Source organism: Bombus huntii, chromosome 1, assembly GCF_024542735.1.
Source record: "Bombus huntii isolate Logan2020A chromosome 1, iyBomHunt1.1, whole genome shotgun sequence".
In the NCBI taxonomy this organism is placed as follows: domain Eukaryota; kingdom Metazoa; phylum Arthropoda; class Insecta; order Hymenoptera; family Apidae; genus Bombus; species Bombus huntii.
The window spans coordinates 14299827-14317934 of NC_066238.1; the positions used below are offsets into that span (position 1 = coordinate 14299827).

Below are 18108 nucleotides of genomic sequence, written 5' to 3' on the forward strand. Positions count from 1 at the left end.
TTAACGTTTATGGTGACCCGTTCCATCGTGTTTTTTTTTTTTTTTTCTCAAATCAGACTCTTCAGACTGTTATATGGTTAGGGAAATCTCAAACGGTAGGACGAGACGGAAAACCGATGATCGATCAAAGCACCCACCTAGTAGTCAGACGTCAGTCTCGATGCTCATACAGGCTGGATTAATATTGTTATTATGGCGAGGGTTGCAATTGGGCTTCTTCGTAATCTCAGGATGAGTGAGCAGTATGCCCTCTTCCAGCTCCATTATCTCCGACGACGATTCCGACATCGAGCTCTTCTTCAAGTGTTGACCTGCGAAACACACGAGATACAGTTCGACGAGTTGCATCCTCCGCTAGTTGCGAAAACCGCTGCACCAGCACTGGGTAAACTCTGAAAGTGGAGCTTAAATCGCCTCTGCGTGCTTTCCAGATAATCCTGCTCAAGTGTGTTCTCGGTTAGCTGTAGCGCCGACCGAGCTATTCCCCGACCTATCAATTTCTCTTTCATCGTTTGCGTTCAACGTGCTCGAGACGAATCTCGGTAAATCGTCTTTCGTCGACGAAGGCGCGAAAAATTTACCGGCCAAGCGAGCTTGCTCCTAAGCGGATTAAAGTCACGGTAAACTATCAGCGATAGAACAGACACGCGACGTCGGTACAGACTTTCGTTGGGATTTGCCAGCCTGCCGGCAACTTGAAAGCAGAATCACGGCCGAGAATTCCCAGCAAACGCTGTCCTTTCTCGCTACGCTTACCGATTGATCTCGAACCATCTCTTCGGCCAACGAAATATTACATAAATAAAAAATCTTGCCAGCTTCGCTTCGCAATCGACCAACTTCAGATTTTCTCTTTAAATACCGTTTCGCGTGAATCGTTAGGGTATCGCGTTATCGAGTTCACGAGCAGCACGTACGTTGCGGTAATCGACGAACGTGAACCATTAAATTAGACCGAAAGAAAGATCTGTTGCACACGACAGAACGTTAGGAACTTTCGTGTCTCGTGACCGACACCCGCCTTAACAAATAACACGTCAGGTCGCGTTGTCAGGGAACGATCGCCCCTTTTAAAATTCAAATACCGTCACGGTAACATTAATCGGTGCAGCCTAGCCATCGATCGATAGTGTAGTTAGTCCCTGTGACTCTGTTCGAAAGACGCTCCCTGAGAGACGAAAATCATATCGGCAAAGTATGTGACTGGAAGTTTGCTCGGAGGATAAAATAGGAAGCTCGTACCAGGGAGATACGGGCAGCTGGTCACGTGATTGAAGTTCTGCGACTGCATCTCTTCCTGGTCAGTCTCACGATGGTAGAAGTAGTTGAAGTTGGAGACGATGACGGGAACAGGCAGGGCGATTGTCAACACACCAGCGATCGCGCACAGAGAGCCCACAATTTTTCCCCAAACTCCGACGGGCCTGAAGCAGAGGCAAACGAAGAGTTTTATTCGCGGCCAGCCACTGGCTCGAACGTCGATAGCTTCGTTCCTCGTCTAGAAACTCGGTGCTAGGTGTGGTGTTTCTATCTTGTGTGAGTTTTGCCGTGTCGAGTCGAGTGTGGCGCTACTTATGCGGTACTGGAGGCTCCTATAGATATACACGGACCGTCTGCGTGCGTTCTGCCGCGTCGCAAATAGACATTGGCCATGATCGGAAAGAAAAATGTTCGATCGACCTCTCGTTCGTTACACTTTTACACGGCTCTTTTGTATCTTTCCTCGCGTTCTTTGCTGCTTGCTCAAACCACATGAAACCGGCGTACGTTGGTCGAACGCTGCATAACCGCAAAACCGTGTATACTTATAGTGATTCGCGTGTCTAATAAGAAGCGGGCTCTCTAGGCTAGACTAGGGGACTAACGTGACTTTCTAAGAAAAGGCTCTTCTTTCGTGTGCCGATGCACCGTTCCAAACAAGCATCGATGCCATTCCGTTGCTCAGATCCGATCGAATTTTCTAACGGTACGGCATGCAGTTCTCTACGTTTTCGCTCTCATAACAGTCGACTAAAACACATTGTCTGTAATCGAACTCGAGTTCGAAGGTGCGGATAGAATTTCGCGATCGTTTGCATCGCCTTCCGTCGAGATGCTCGCACCATCTCGTGTTGCGTTTCAACGCGGCCGCAATAACACGTGGCTGAGGGACGACTGTAAACGTGTGACTAGAAAATTATCGCGTCGAATCGGAGACATAAAGAGCCGAGCGACGATCAGACCGCGTTTCGTCCAATTGAGAGCCGGCCGCTTCGATCTCCTCGTGGTCTTCGAACGTTCCGCATCCTTCGGCAAACCAGCGACGAAACGAAATTTTGAAATTACCGTTCGGCTATTCGATTATCACGCGATAAAGAGAAAAAGAGAAGGAAACGAAAGGAAGGAAAAAACGTCCGACTAGAGTTTTGTTTACGACCTTCGACGACGTTGAAATTCAATACCACGCGTACGCGTCTGTTATGCACACTATCTTTTCTAACGCGTGACAAAAATATTCCAACGAGATACCAATTAATCGTTTAAATGGTAGAACGATAAAAAGCTTTCCTCTCTCAATTACCAGATTATAGAACGTAATGGCGCGGTTATTGCCGGCTAATCTATGGCTGCGAAATGATGCATTCTTTGCGGCCGAGTCTAATTGAATAACTGTCGCTGTATACGCGAACAATACCGGTCGAGCTGAAAGGCGGTAAAGAAGAATTCGCCGCTCGTCACGCTCATTCACGCTCGCCCGATGAATACGTTTTACCACAAATCTTCCTCTCGTCTTCTCTTTCTTCTCTTTCTCTTCCTTTTTTTCTTTCTTTTCTCTCTCTCTCTCTCTCTCTCTCTCTCTTTCAAAGCCATCGTACACGAGTCGTTATTGTTTCGGAGCATGCGAATTCTTCGGACCGCGGCTGTTGCCGCGCCGTCAAACGTCGCGTCGCCTAATCGTCGATTGCAATCACGCGGATATGCTCGCGTCTCGCGCGAGCTACGTCCATACGGCAGCGACCTCGGTAAGTCCGAGTGTGATCTCTAGTTTTAGTGAGTCATATAATATCATATCGAATTAGTTGCAAAATAACAAATCATTCTTATGCAGGTGTCACTGTACTATGGGCCTTTGTGATCCATGACTGATGGTAGTAGCAGTAATGATAGCGTTGTGAGCGAAAATAGAGATTCGCCTTCCCGGGCTGGTAACGATGAAAAGAACATGGAGTATGTTTGGTCGTGGACAGCCATGCAAAAACGTATCGGGAGTAATCCGGGAAATCGGAATTCGGGACAAATGTTAGAAAAGAAATAGAAGAGCTGGAACGTCAGCTCTGCCTTGCCTGATGTTCCTAACTAGAAAACGGAATTGTTGCACGTGTTAATTGTTATGAAAATCTGATCAGAGCGTAGAACGTGGTTTCGAGATCGTTTCGGTTTCGAAACGCAGATGGAGCCACGCGTTTCTACCGATATCGATACCTTGGGATGTAAAGCGGGCGCAAGTAGCAACAGGCGAAGGGTTTCAACGAGAAACTGCGATCAATCGCGGTAATGGGAAGCGAGAATCGACGTAACGAGACGCGACGTAGCCGAGGGTGGAACACTCAACGATGCAAGTTGGTTGGACACGAGAAACCAGCTTCGATGTAGAAACGTAGAGGAAGCGAGTGACGCCGGTGTCTCGACAAAGGAGTCGAACTCGATGCGTGTATCGCAATGGGAAACTAGAACGGGCCTCTTGCGTGTGCCGCGCGCAACGAACACTGCTCTTATACCGGGTGCTCTACTCAAATATCAGGATTTTCCTTTGAACATCGTAGTTACACCTTGGCAGGAAGTTGAGCTATGCCGATCGAGTTACTTCGCTTTGCTTGCATTCTTCCGCAGATTTGGCAAACACACCGATCCACGTGCAACGCGGTCTTTGATCAAAGTAAAGAATATTTTAGCTGTCGTTTCTACAAATAGTTTTGGGGTGTGCAACCTGCGAAACGTCAAACGCTGCGTATTTATCGCCTTACGCTATAGTCAGCGGTATAGGTGGACGAAGCTCCCAACGAGTTTCTTCTTTTACACAGGTTTCCACGTCGCGTTCATTGCACCTGTGCGGTTATTAGCGACGCGAAAAGAAAGATTTACTAGTCGCATTCCCGTAAATAACGATGTGCCTTTCGAAAGGGAGAAGACACTTGCAACTTTATTTTTATCGCACGAATTTAACGTTCCTTTCGCCACGAATGAAACACACGAACATCGTATCTAAGAATCTGCGTATATTTTTCATTTAATATTTGGTACACTGATAACTTAACATTTGATAGACGACAGTTTATCGGAACGCACGCATCCGCTATATTCGTTTCAGAATAACATCGTCAAAAAATAAATAAAAGAAGAAACGATAAACCCTGAAATTGTTGGGTGGGAAATATGTAATTGAATTTCACTCGAACGAGGCATACCAGCAATGACAATGCTAAATAGGACACCCTGTACGCAGACACGGTATTTATATGCGAGAATAATCAGCAGTCGCTTCGGTTTCGTTCCCATTTGTTGAATTTCAATGGGACAAACGTGTCGGCTACCTCGCCGTCAGCGTCAAAGTACAACTAGCTCAACCTTAGACTGCAACTTGCAAAGAACCGAGCGTACACCTAGTCTCTGTAATAGCTGAACAATAGACGTGCCATGTAATCACGATCCTCGGTTCATACGTATAACCAATGGTCGAACCAATCGCTCGTCCTCGAACGCGTCGTACCGATCTCCGCCTCCAGTGTTTCCGGTGAAAACGCCGCGCTACCCTTCGCTGCCGTAACGCGTTTATCGCTGCGAGATCCGAATCGTCGCGATCTGTCGGCCCTTTGGGCCGAGGGCGTTTCCAAGAAACGAACCGTACCGGTTGCCCGAGGACACTTATTGATTTACGGCAGGCAATTGCTGAAGAAGCCCCTTCGGTCGCAACACCACAGATCTCGAGTCTCTCTCGACCGGGGCTCTTCAACCTCGAGAGTCTACCGTGAACCACGAAACTACGCTATCGATGTGATAATCGCGGGCTAAGTGCGATCCAGTGCGTTGCCATTTGTTTCCTCCGCTATTTTGTCTCCTCGTTTGGTATTCCAAGTACCAAGTGGAAAAGGCACGCGTCTAGTAGAGCGGCGAGCAACAACACGGTATACGTGTCGGATGAATTATCGATCTGTATCATCGGTAACGTGAAACAGATGCGAATAAAGAGACGGAAGCCTTGGGGGCTGGTGAATGACGCTGGTCCGTATCGTCAACAGATCGTGTTCTATAAAATGTAACGTACAAATTCTTTGACGGGCTGAATGGCGAGGAGAATGGAACCGAACGAGAACTGTATCACAGCATTTTCCTCGGATTCTCCGGTATAATCGAGTTTGCAACGTCGCTTTGACTCGCGCGTACCACCCTCTTCGCATTCTTCAGCCGTCAATTATTCTTGCAAAGGGTAATTTAAGCGCGTTAAACGCGTCACTCGCTTCGATCCACAGACGTTTCAACTCGCAGCTGCCGCTTCTCATCTTTTTCCTCCGCGAGATCGCCCGGAGGCTTCGCGAACGGGAAACAGAAATTTCGGCAGAATTCGGGGCGACGAACGACGAGTCGAGTGATCGTCGGCTATGTGATAACGAGAAGTGGCGGAAGGAGAGAAAAATGGGAGTGGAAAGCCGGGCGAGCGACTGAATCAGCGCGAACACGCTCGAGGGATATGAAGTGTTCTAGTAGAGCGAATGATCGCAAGAGGCTGTATTTTAAGACGATTCTCGAGAAAATGAGACAACGAGAGACGTTCCCGTGGCTGCGTTGCTGCTGAGACGGAGAGCGTGTTCGTGGGAGAATCTCGAATTCTTCGTTATGATAATACGAACGGGAAGAAAGCGAACGGACGACGAGGAGGAAATAGACGACGACGAAGAGAAAGGAGAGAGAAAGATGAAGAAAAATAAGAAAAAAGATTGTCGATGTAGGAATAAGTGGGGGGGGGGGGGGGAAGAGAATGAAAACATTCCGATTGCATGGAGAGAAGTTAGAGCAGCTGTGAAGAAAAGATGCGGTGGTAAAAATCGAAAAGACTGAAAACTAGCGTGTTCAAGTTTATCAAGCGCCAAGTAGGTTGACAAATTTCAAACGAAAAACTAAGAAAGCGATCAAACAGAGTGAGAGGATTGAGAAGAGTAGGGGACGTGGAATGGAGGGGACGTGCTGTAAGGAAGAAGAAGCTGAGAAGGGATACGTAACAGGGAGAAGAATAAATCGAGTAGTTAAAAGTAGTTAAGTAAAGTATCGGAGGAGAGTAAGTAGTATGTGTTCGTTTGTTTGGCGGGCATTAACTAGAGTCTTAAGTGAAAGTGAGTACATCATACGTCATGTCACCATAGCCCACGGTCGTCATCGTGACAACGGCCCACCAGAACGCGTCCGGAATGGACTTGAAGAACGAATTCTCGGAGCCGGCCTCCGCGAAGTATACCGCCGATGAGAATAGCACCACACCTGCAATGCAAGGAAGAAAACACCGGTTCAGTGGGTTTAACGCCCCCGGTGGCTCTGTACCTCATGTCCCCGTAGCCCACGGTCGTCATCGTGACCACCGCCCACCAGAACGCGTCCGGTATCGATTTGAAGAAGCTGTCTTGCGAGCCCGCCTCCGCGAAGTAAACCGCCGACGAGAACAGCACCACACCTGGAACGCACACAAGAGGAACAGACGCTTCAAGACACGCTACTTTGCCGGCCTCTAGCTCTTAGTCCGTTTAGCAGTCCTCTCCATCCGCGTCTACGTCCACTGCCGTGACTCCTTCTCGTGTTCTCGTATCGTCCTCACGACCCTGCATACACGAACCGATCCATCGACCGATCAACCGATGGATCGATTGCCACGCCACGCGCCATTCTCTTCCAACTTTCCTCTTTTTCCGCTCAATCGACCAAGATCCACGTCTTTATGGGTCTGCTTCCATTACGTTGATTGGATTTCCAGTCTTCTTGCAGATACGCCACGATCGGCCATCGTTTTTCGTTACCTAGAGATATCTTCGCGCAGTCTTCCACCGACTGCAGCAATACACTTTCAAAGGATTCGTCTGTTCCCTCGCTCAAACATTGGACGCGAATCTTTCCACACATCCGGGCAACGACTCGTCGAGTGCCAGCGAATCTTTGGCATTCGTGCGATCACGAATATGGAAAACTTACGTAACCGTTTGTCGTCCCTTAAGGAAAACCGACACGTTTCTAGAAAAATCGACGAACACAGAGTTTAGAACTCTTCCGGGACCCGAATTACGAATCGATAGGCGAACGAGCCTGTAAATCTGCTGGTGGCAGGCCACCCTCCGAACACACAGAAATCCTCGTCAGCGGAAACTGAAAAACCTCGGAGAATACGCTTCCGGTTTTCGACGAAACGATACTTTTCACCAGACGATACCAGACTACCGTGTTATTTTCGCGGCGACGAGAAGCATCGAAGATTCGGCCGATTAAATTGCAAATTTCTGGCTGCCGGTCGGCCCCTCAATTTCACGCTCTTAGAATCCACCGTGCAAATAAACGGCTGTGTCGTTGCTGGGACGCTCGGAAATCGACTAAACTTCCATGGACCACGTAAACACGTTCGACGCGAGGGAACCACTACATCGTCGCTCAGAACTTTCCATACGCTTGAAAAAACCACGCATGACTACTTCATTTGCTTGCGACTATCGTGAATCGTTGCTCGATCGAGCATCGATCCTGATCTATCGAAACCGACGTCTAAACGTTCCAGCGACGATGCATTGGTTGGTCGGCAATTAAGCGATCGCGGACTTTGTCAATATGACCTAATGACAAAATCCGCAATCACTTAGTTGCCAACTAAATAGCTACATCTTTTGGAATTACGGAAAGTGAAAGAGTCGTTTAATCGATAGGTTGCTGCTGCCGAGCTGGTCTCCTATAGAAGTCTAGTAAACGAAGAGACAAAGCAAAGAAACATGCAGAGAATGGTAAAAGGATAGAAGATAAGAAAAAGGTAACTCACCGATGAAGAGGAAAAAGATGAGCAAGCCGAGCTCCCTCATGGAGGCCTTGAGCGTACGACCGAGGATCTGAAGGCCTTTACTGTGCCTGGACAGCTTGAATATCCGGAACACCCTGACGAGCCTGATCACCCTGAGTATCGCCAGGGACATCGCCTGGTTCGTACTCTTGTCCTGCGGGCTTACCGGCGCCTTTGGTTCATCAGGCGCCTCCTCCTCCTCGGCCATCACGGTACCGAGCGTGATAAAATACGGAATGATGGCGATGATATCGATGAAATTCATTACGTCACGGAAGAAGTTCAGTTTATTTGGACAGGCGAGGAAGCGCACCGATAACTCGAACGTGAACCAGATGATACAAATAGTCTCTATTAGGAAGAACGGGTCGGTAATGTCCGGCACTTCGTCCTCCTCGATCTTCGTGCCGTTCGTTGTCGTGTTGAAGACCTTGTAGTGTTTGAATTCCGGCAGGGTCTCCAGGCAGAATATCACGATCGACAGGAGGATCACGATCACGGATATTATGGCGACTACCCGGGCGCCTTGCGAGCTTTCCGGGTACTCGAACAACAGCCAAACCTTCCTCTGCAACTCATGCGATGGCAGCGGCTTCTCCTCTTCCTTGATGAAGCCCTCGTCCTCCCTGTTCATTTCATCAACATTATCTTTCGCAGTCTGCTCGCTCGCATGTCTAACGTTTACGGTTGCACGCGTAAACGTAATTGTTTAATGGCGCGCCTTTAAGCACACGCGTACGTCTACTACGTACGTCGCCTCTTGTCTTGCCACGGAAGATGAAACGCACTGAATGAGAACGAACAACTGTCCTCTTTCCTTTCTGTTTTTCTAACCAAAAAGCTGACTAAGCTCGGCAAGCGAGACATCTTCGAGCAAAGCTGAACTTGCTTCGAGTACGCGGGTCATTCGACGACCTTGCAATTTTTATGTTTTTATTTTGTAATTATTGCGTTTCATCTTGTAGAGAATATGCGCGCTATCGTTTAACGCTAGAACTACCGATAGTTAACACGAAGCTATTTCTACCAAAACCAGTGAAAATGACTGGTCTTTAAAAAATACGTAATTATAAATACGTACTACGTAAATACGTACTTATGTAGTACATTTTTGGTATTATATAATTCATCTGGGACCATCATCCCTAAACGAGGGTTGACACATTTATAAAATTGTAGAACCAGTCATTTTGACTGCTGTGGGATTGCTAGTGTTAGCGATCCAGCGATCCAGCGATCCAGCGATCCAGCGATCCAGCGATCCAGCGATCCAGCGATCCAGCGATCCAGCGATCCAGCGATCCAGCATTCTAGCGATCTAGCTATCCAGCGATCTAGCTATCTAGCGATCTAGCGATCTAGCTATCTAGCGATCTAGCAATCCAGCATTCTAGCGATCTAGCAATCCAGCATTCTAGCGATCTAGCTATCCAGCGATCTAGCTATCTAGCGATCTAGCAATCCAGCATTCTAGCGATCTAGCGATCTAGCATTCTAGCGATCTAGCGATCTAGCAATCCAGCATTCTAGCAATCTAGCAATCCAGCATTTTAGCGATCTAGCTATCTAGCGATCTAGCAATCCAGCATTTTAGCGATCTAGCTATCTAGCGATCTAGCAATCCAGCATTCTAGCGATCTAGCGATCTAGCAATCCAGCATTCTAGCGATCTAGCGATCTAGCAATCCAGCATTCTAGCGATCTAGCTATCCAGCGATCTAGCTATCTAGCGATCTAGCTATCTAGCGATCTAGCAATCCAGCATTCTAGCGATCTAGCGATCTAGCAATCCAGCATTCTAGCGATCTAGCAATCCAGCATTTTAGCGATCTAGCTATCTAGCGATCTAGCTATCCAGCGATCTAGCTATCTAGCGATCTAGCTATCCAGCGATCCAGCGATCTATCGATCTAGCTATCTAGCGATCTAGCGATCTAGCAATCCAGCATTCTAGCGATCCAGCGATCCAGCGATCCAGCGATCTATCGATCTAGCTATCTAGCGATATATCTATCTAGTGATCTAGCGATCCAGCGATCCAGCGATCTAGCTATTTAGCTATCTAGCGATCCAGCGATCTAGCTATTTAGCTATCTAGCGATCTAGCGACCTAGCGACCTAGCGACCTAGCGATCTAGCTATCTAGCTATCTAGCGATTTAGCTATCTAGCGATCTAGCTATCTAGCGATCTAGCAATCCAGCGATCTAACGATCGATCTGGAATTTTCCTGATAACTGATATCGTCATATCGAATGATACGCAGTAAAAATTTGAAAAACGTGTGGGAAGTTGTAGAAAACGAGGAAACTGGTTAATTGGGGTTCGATAAACAGATCGCAGGATCCTTTTACGCTTTGACGAATACCAGACATTTTCACTGGTATTTTTATATAGGTAGCCTTGATACAAAATTATTTTCAGTTTGAATACATAAAAGACAAAATAAGATTCATTATATTATTCTTTTAGTTATCGTTGCGAAAGTCATTACATCATTGCGGAAAAAATATAACATGAAGTAGGAATTTAAAAATAAAATTGTAAAACCAGTCAATTTGACTGTGTGGTAGCTCTAGTGTTAAAAGAGATATTTGCTTCTTTTTAGGCAAGACACTATTTAATTGCAGAATTTCGAATAACATTTTATTAGAATCACGCTACCTTATGATATGTCATTTACTGATCGACGAGAACGATGTCGGTTCGTACCTGAACTTGTTGGTGGCCAGCTCGCCCAGTTCGTAGAACTTGATTTCCTCGGAGAAGACATCGAGAGGAACGTTGACCGGGCGACGCAGCCTGCCACCGCTCTGGTAGTAGTAAAGTATCGCGTCAAAGGAGGGCCGATTCCGGTCGAAGAAGTACTCGTTGCGAAGCGGATCGAAGTATCGGATCCGCCGATGCGGATCGCCAAGCAGCGTGTCCGGAAATTGGTTCAGCGTACGCAGCTGCGTCTCAAACCGTAGCCCGCTCACCTGTCGAGATCGTCAGAATCGATTATTGGTACACTGGTACACCGCAGTCTATCCCTAACCGTAATCCTCATTCGATCATTCGTGCATTGCTAATTACGACGACGCGCCTTGCCGACCAGCTTAACGCTTTACCAACCAATAGCCGATTAATCGGTTTTTTGATGCCGACAATCTTTCTCATTATTTGAGCAGTAATTTGTTATTTAGTGCTAAGGTACCTTGCTCAGTTACGTTGCTTTGTAAGATCCCACAGTTTTATACCAATTTGAAAAACTTACCGTTCGCGATGAACGAAAAGAATGGTATTGGAGGGTCTAAACCGAAACAGAGCCGGTGCCAGGGAAAATCTGCGTCTGAGCTACCGATCGGACGTGCGTATGCTGTTGAACCGCTAACGGTCGGTAAAGAGTTAAGCAGGTCACCGAACTTACCAACCTGTTCATTGCACATCGCTAGTCTTGTACGCGAAACAAAATCCATCTGATTTCGCTTAATCTTGAATAAAGTTTGAATAAGTTTCGCGGTGCACAGCTATTTATAGTAGCCCGGAGAGCGATCAGCTCGCGTGGGAGTCTATGTTTGAAGAATGTTAGGAGAGCGGATAGATAGGATGGGTCAGTGAACCCTCTCGGAATAGTTTGCTTCGTTTGACGAGTGGTTGTTTGAAATCGTACAACTTGGAAGCGTCGGACGAGGCGAGCTAGAAACAGCTCGTTAACGCGATTCAAACACCTTCTTCGAGAAGATTTGCGGAGCGTTCGCGGTGACGACCGGCCGATACTACCACGATTCAACGATGATCGTGGTTAGACAGTGTGCGGCAACGTAATGTCAATTACGAGGGGGAAAAGGACAGCTCGGGTGCGGCTGATTTGTTTTGGCTCAAAAACCAACCACTTTCTTTCGATGCTGCTGGCCGCCGCGGAAAACTAATAAACGAAACTAGGCTAATTGCGTGCTGCCATTAGCACGATTAAGAAGAAAAAGAAGAAGTATCGGTTATAACTGTCGCGGAACGACCAGCTTTATCGATAATGTCGGTCGAAAGACCAGCGTCGCCAGTGCACGGCTACACCGTCGCTGTTCAACGATCGCATCTCGTCCAAGGATTGGCAACTAAGTGATTGCGGATTTTGTCAATACCACTTAATGACAAAATCCGCAATCACTTAGTTGCCAATAGTTCTCTTGGCTTCTGGCGAGGCGAAGGCGTGTGTCTCGCGAAATTATTGAAATTGCACGAACAGACGTTTCGTTAAATATCGAGGAGAACGAGCTGCCGTGATTTCCCTTTCGTATCGGTAATGAGGATCTTTTGTATCGACTGAGAAATTTACCTGCTTTATCGTTATCGATGGAATCGCGAGCTGCATTTGCGCCGGTACACACGGATTCGAGGGAGGAAAGTTGCATGGGCGTAGGGGCTTTAGGCGGGGCATAAAAATCTATTATTTCGAAAGTGCAATTAGTCTTTTTGAAGATGATAGCGTGCGATTGGATTGAAAGGACGGGACCGCGGTGCATCAGGATGACGAGCGGCCCGTCGAGAACAGAAATTGGATTGGATCCGCGAACACACGCGCGTGCATCGTCCACCGACTGCACCGTTCGATATTTAGTCGCGTTATCGAACGTCCGTGAGTGGTCACGATTTTTCACGGCGATCGTTTTCTGTGCTCCGCGCGTGTCTCCAATTTGCAATTACGTGGCGACGAGAACGAAACCCGACGAGGATGAACAAACGGTAAAGATATGATGCACGGTCTGCTGGTAATTTAGAGAACAAAGATCGTAGAATACCCGACGAAACAAAGAGCGATAGTCGATAAATCGGGTTTTCATAATTTCGCACGCGCTGTCAATTCGCGTTCGCAACACGCGACAAGGAGACGAGAAATATGGAAGGAATGGACGAGGCCGGTGAACGATCGGCATGGCGGATTTTTCCACCGACGATCGAACGGTTTTACTGTAATTGGCGCAATGCAGTCGTGTCATCCACGAGGACAGATAATTTCGTTCACACAATACGACCTTGGTACTATATTGCCCCTGATTCCAAGACGAACTTGGACGACTGCCAAAATACGGTCTGTAGGTCACTTCGTGTCTTCAGATAATCTTGCCTAGTCGAAAAGAAAAGAAGTATACGGAGGAACGCGCAGCGAGCAAACGGCGCCAGTCGTTGACTGAAAAACGCGTGGAAATCGATCTGAATGCGGCCCGGGCTGGCTGGTTAACGATCACATCGCAACTAACGATACATCCTATCACGACGATTGTGGAAGCGAATCCAGAAACCATTTACATCGTTCTCTTTCGTTCTTTCTCTCTCGTCTACGCTTTTATTTCTTTCCTTTGACATATCGCGACAAGTACGTTTCGTTATTCCGGACAATTGCGATCAGATACGGGCGGCAAGATTTTTCTGTGAGGCTGACTTGCAGCTGGTAGTTACGAGGCTATGAATTTCGACTGCAATTATCCGATAAACCGGTGAATGGAAGAAACGTGAAAGGTAACTGGCGCCGTTTGTCACTGTACGTTGCAAACACAGCGCAGAAGAAAGCGCGACGAAATTTACATTAATTCGATCGGTTCGTTCAAATCTCCGGAGTTTCAGCCGCGTCTTCCATACCTTGCGCTCTTCGGTATAGTTTCATAGTCGCTATGATAGTTAACACTTTGACTGCCACGTCGAAATCACGCGTTTCACTGAGGACGCCATGGGAGTATTTTTATTATTCAAAGCATGTAATGGCAAAAGAATAATAAATTGACGATGTAAGACAACATTATTCCCCAATGGACCGTTTATCTTATTGGTGGTCACGGGTGACCACCGTGGCGCCTTGGTAACTATTGATAGCGACATATTACAACAAGGCTTTGTTTATTTCAACAAACCACTCGCATTGGTTATTTCGACGTAAGCAGAACGTGCGGGATATATTGTTGAAACGCGTAGAAGATATTAGTAAACGGTATTATGATTATTTTTATGATTTCGACGAAACATTCGACCGAAATGGTAGAAGTCCGGAAAAAAAATTATGTTTCTGATAAGGCAATGGTAGTGGTAGATTACAAGAGAGGAAAATGTGCTGTAGATTTATCAGATCAAATGATAGTATGTTCTGCACCACATAGAAGAACCCGCGAGTGGTATATAAAATTAGCTTTCGAGTTATTGTTAAATACATCAATTTCAAACGCGATGATGCTCTATAAACAAGCAACAAAAACAAAAATCGAGGTATCAGATTTTAGAATGGCACTCGCAACGCACCTTACACAGTGCCATTCACCAGAGCCGTCAAATATGCTTATTCGACAAAGATTGCGACACGAAATGCAGAAGAAAGAAGGGCAAGCGTACCTGGCACGAAAATTTTGCAGAGAGTGGTATAAAAAAATGTTAAACAGTTAGGATGAAAAATTGCTAAGAATCGGACCAAAAAGGTGACCACCTATCGTCCAGATTGTATCGACGAGCCACGTTTACGTTTAAAGTGTTTTAACACAGTGCATCGTTAGATGCGACATTTGTTCTCATTTTTTTTTATTGATGTTCTAATAAAAATGTTTAATTGTTCAACGGGGCACTTCTAATTTCAAAGTATCTTCTATTTATCGGTTATATTGAAAATACCCTAACTGTCAATTTTCGTACAATTTTTACAATTGTAAAAAGTTGAATATACGTGGGCCATATATGGTCCACGCGGCAGTCAAAGCGTTAATCGTATTGGAAGATGGAAAAGAAATTGGCCAAAATGTAAATCGTTACTCGTCAAGAATCGTTCCTGCTCATCTTTCTTCGTACACTGATATTCCTTTGATCTTCGCGAGGGAAACGCGACAGACGTTCGACACTCGTCGCGGAAACACATTGTAACAGTGTATCCGAGGGGAATCCGAGTGGAATCGTAAGCGAGTGCTACGTGCAGTCGCCACAAGGTGGACAAGAGGCAGTTAAAAGAGTAAAGATGCTCACGTTAATGACGACCCTCTCGCAAAAGTCATGATCGTGCGGTATGGGCTCGAACTGCGTGACGCCTGTGTATTGGGTGTGTGGGTTCGGCCCATCCTCGTCCTGGCTGCTGAGTTTCGGCAGCGATCTGAAAAACAAAGACAGCCGCGTGGTTAAAGTGTCCGCGGATCACGGCCAGCGATAATAAATACATATGTACATACACGAAACACGCTGCTTGTATATAAGACGTACAAACGAAAACTAGGTTGCGCTACCTCTGCACTGCTAACAGCCCCTATACCCAGCTATTCTCTTAATGAGCTACTAGACTGGTAAGCCACTAGGTCGACAGCCTAGTAGACTGCGATAGCTTGATAGATCGGCAAAGTGACAGATCGATCAAGAATTAACACCGATCGAGCTACTCGATCGCTAAAGTGGATCAATGGAATACATAGACACACAGACATAGAGAACAGGAAGTCGGTAACATCGGCTATCGATGGCCTACGTTCGTTAATTAGCCGTCTACTGCAGTGGAAAATCTAGGGGCCAGGGCTAATGCGATTCGACAGATCGTCGACTGAGAGACAAAGAGAGAAAGACGCACGTAATTGCAGTGGTGAACGAAATCCGAACGACTACGCTTACGGGTTCACGCGATGTTCCAGGGAACGTTGACAGGACGCGGGGAATTTTTGCCCCATAAATCGGCCGGATCGTCCGGTTCACCGTCTTTTCTCGAAAGAACTTCGCGTGACCCACGCCGTGGAAGAAAGCCGCGGATCCATTTCGAGCGGAAGTTCGAGGACCGGTTGTCGTGCGACAGGCAACGCGCCAGTTGGTTACGCAAATCTTAATCAACACTCGCCCATGAGCAATTGAAATAACGAGTGTCAGGCTGCGAGCCAGGAATCCGCGTTACTCGACAATCATTGTTTTTCAGTCGTTCACTGCGACACAGGTGTGACGAATCTTTCGCGAGCGAAGTTCCATGTGGCTCGGTTACCTCGTTCAAAGTTAAGTCTATCTCGAGCTTCGAAAAAGCTTGCGATCACGTTTCCTTATTTCGCTGCTTCCACGGTGATTTTAATCGTTCGATGATACGATGGTTCACGGATGATCGTTGATTATACGATTACAAAAAAGATCATCTGGAAACCTTTAGCTGAAAATTTTCCTCTTTCCAAGGAACCACCTTCCATTCGGGTGAAATGAAAATGTAAAGATATGGTGAAACTTACGGCTCGATCTACCGCTTCGTACGAGATTCTACGTAGCTTTCGTAGCATCGAGCAGATCGCACTTGTCTCGTTGCATTCGCACAACCATCGTAAGAGAATGCTATATGCGTCGTTGCGATTAAGTTGAAACGAATGTGACGATGTAAGCGAAACGAGCGAACGTTTCGGAAAAGAATCACCGAGCTTTCGCTGAATTTCCTTGTGGAAGGGGAGCGAGGATGGTGAAGAGGCGGCGTCGAGGTGTTGCACGAGCAAAGTGGGAAGGCGCGAGAAGAATAAAAGCGAAAGAAAACGGAAAGTATGAGCGAGATGTGCCGCCAAACAGCATCTCCACGCTCCACTTGACGGGGTCGCGATGGTCCTGGGTCGATTCCCGACATTCTTCTCGCTGTTGCGCACCGCTTTTTCCTTTGAAATGTCTTCTGTTTTAAATCGTTTCGTTGCATTGGAATTCTCCGATTTTTTTCATTGCCACATTCACGGAACAGCGTTGGTGTTAAACTAACTTGTTTAATTGTTATCGCGCCACGGACGAGTTCTCGAAGACGATGGCGGTGTTCTTATCGCTCGCCACAGGCGAGCATTGTGCTCAAAGACAAATGTTTCTTACTCGCACTACTCGTCGTAGGTCGGCAGCGATTCCGGCGCGAGATAAAGGACAGATTAGCTGAGGAAACGCAACGATTCTGAGAGTAATGAATCGTCTACGGGCATCGCGCCACGCCGAACAAAGGCGAGCTTGGTCGGACGAATTTTCCGGGTTGAAAGCGCTTTGTTAGTTAGCTGCGGTCGCTGCTCGATGCCAGATGCTGTTCTCGGACCTTTCGTAAATTCCTCCTCAAAGCAGCTTTCGTCCAAGTGTTCCACGCTTTCTATCCACGGTATCGCCTAGCTGTCTCCTCATCGAGATCGACGAGAATATTTCTTCGATGAGGAGATTCGACGAAGAAACCCATTTGCATGAATATCAAACCGGTAAGTTTACGCAATTTCCGGCTAACTATCTCGATGGAACCACAACTATTCCATTAAAATACGATTTTCTCGCCGCTGTCTACGTTGACTTCTCAGAACGTAACGTAGCTACGAGTTGAGAGATGCGAAATTTACGAACTGTACCACACGTGACATACGTCGTGCCAAATATGGAAAATATTAATTATCAGGTGAGACGTGTGTGAGCACGTGAACCTATATGTTAAGTTGTCCGGGAAGTGTCTTTCTTTCGTAAACGTGTTTTTTAGAAGGATTCACCTTCCTTTCGGCATTTTCTACAAGAAACAACTTCAACTTTTATATATAAAAAGGACAAATGTATTAAGTTTTCCGGAAAGTGTCTTTCTTTCGCAAACGCGTTTTTTTACAACAATGCACATTCCTTTTGGCATTTTCTACAAGAAATAACTGCAACTTTTATATATAAAAAGGACAAATGTATTAAGTTTTCCGGAAAATGTCTTTCCTTTGAAAACGTGTTTTTTACAACAATGCACATTCCTTTCGGCAATTTCTACAAGAAACAACTTCAACTTTTATATAAAACAACTTCAACTTTTATAAACAAAAAAGGACAAATGTATTAAATTTTCCGGAAAATGTCTTTCCTGTGAAAACGTGTTTTTTACAACAATGCACCTTCCTTTCGGCATTTTCTACAAGAAACAACTTCAACTTTTATATAAAACAACTTCAACTTTTATATACAAAAAAGGACAAATGTGTTAAGTTTTCTGGAAAATGTCTTTCCTTTGAAAACGTGTTTTTTACAACAATGCACATTCCTTTCGGCAATTTCTACAAGAAACAACTTCAACTTTTATATAAAACAACTTCAACTTTTATATAAAACAAC

At 46.2% G+C, this 18108-nt stretch overlaps 1 protein-coding gene across 14 annotated transcripts in view; it reads right to left on the bottom strand.

Annotated features, from left to right (window-relative positions):
• The window catches only part of LOC126869923 (potassium voltage-gated channel protein Shaker), a 200209-nt gene that overhangs the window by 1166 nt on the left and 180935 nt on the right, over positions 1–18108 (bottom strand). For 11 of the 14 annotated variants that reach the window (XM_050627166.1, XM_050627156.1, XM_050627146.1 and 8 more), the window contains 6 exons: positions 15034–15157; positions 10771–11036; positions 8042–8685; positions 6381–6510; positions 1243–1424; positions 138–311 (listed from right to left, as the gene is read on the bottom strand). In XM_050627166.1, the coding sequence (XP_050483123.1) occupies positions 145–311; positions 1243–1424; positions 6381–6510; positions 8042–8685; positions 10771–11036; positions 15034–15157 (1513 nt within the window). In that variant the 3' untranslated portion in view covers positions 138–144. Of the gene's footprint in view, positions 1–137; positions 312–1242; positions 1425–6373; positions 6511–6570; positions 6701–8041; positions 8686–10770; positions 11037–15033; positions 15158–18108 lie in introns of those variants that run through there. The other 3 variants (XM_050627137.1, XR_007691066.1, XR_007691067.1) reach the window with 3 other exon arrangements.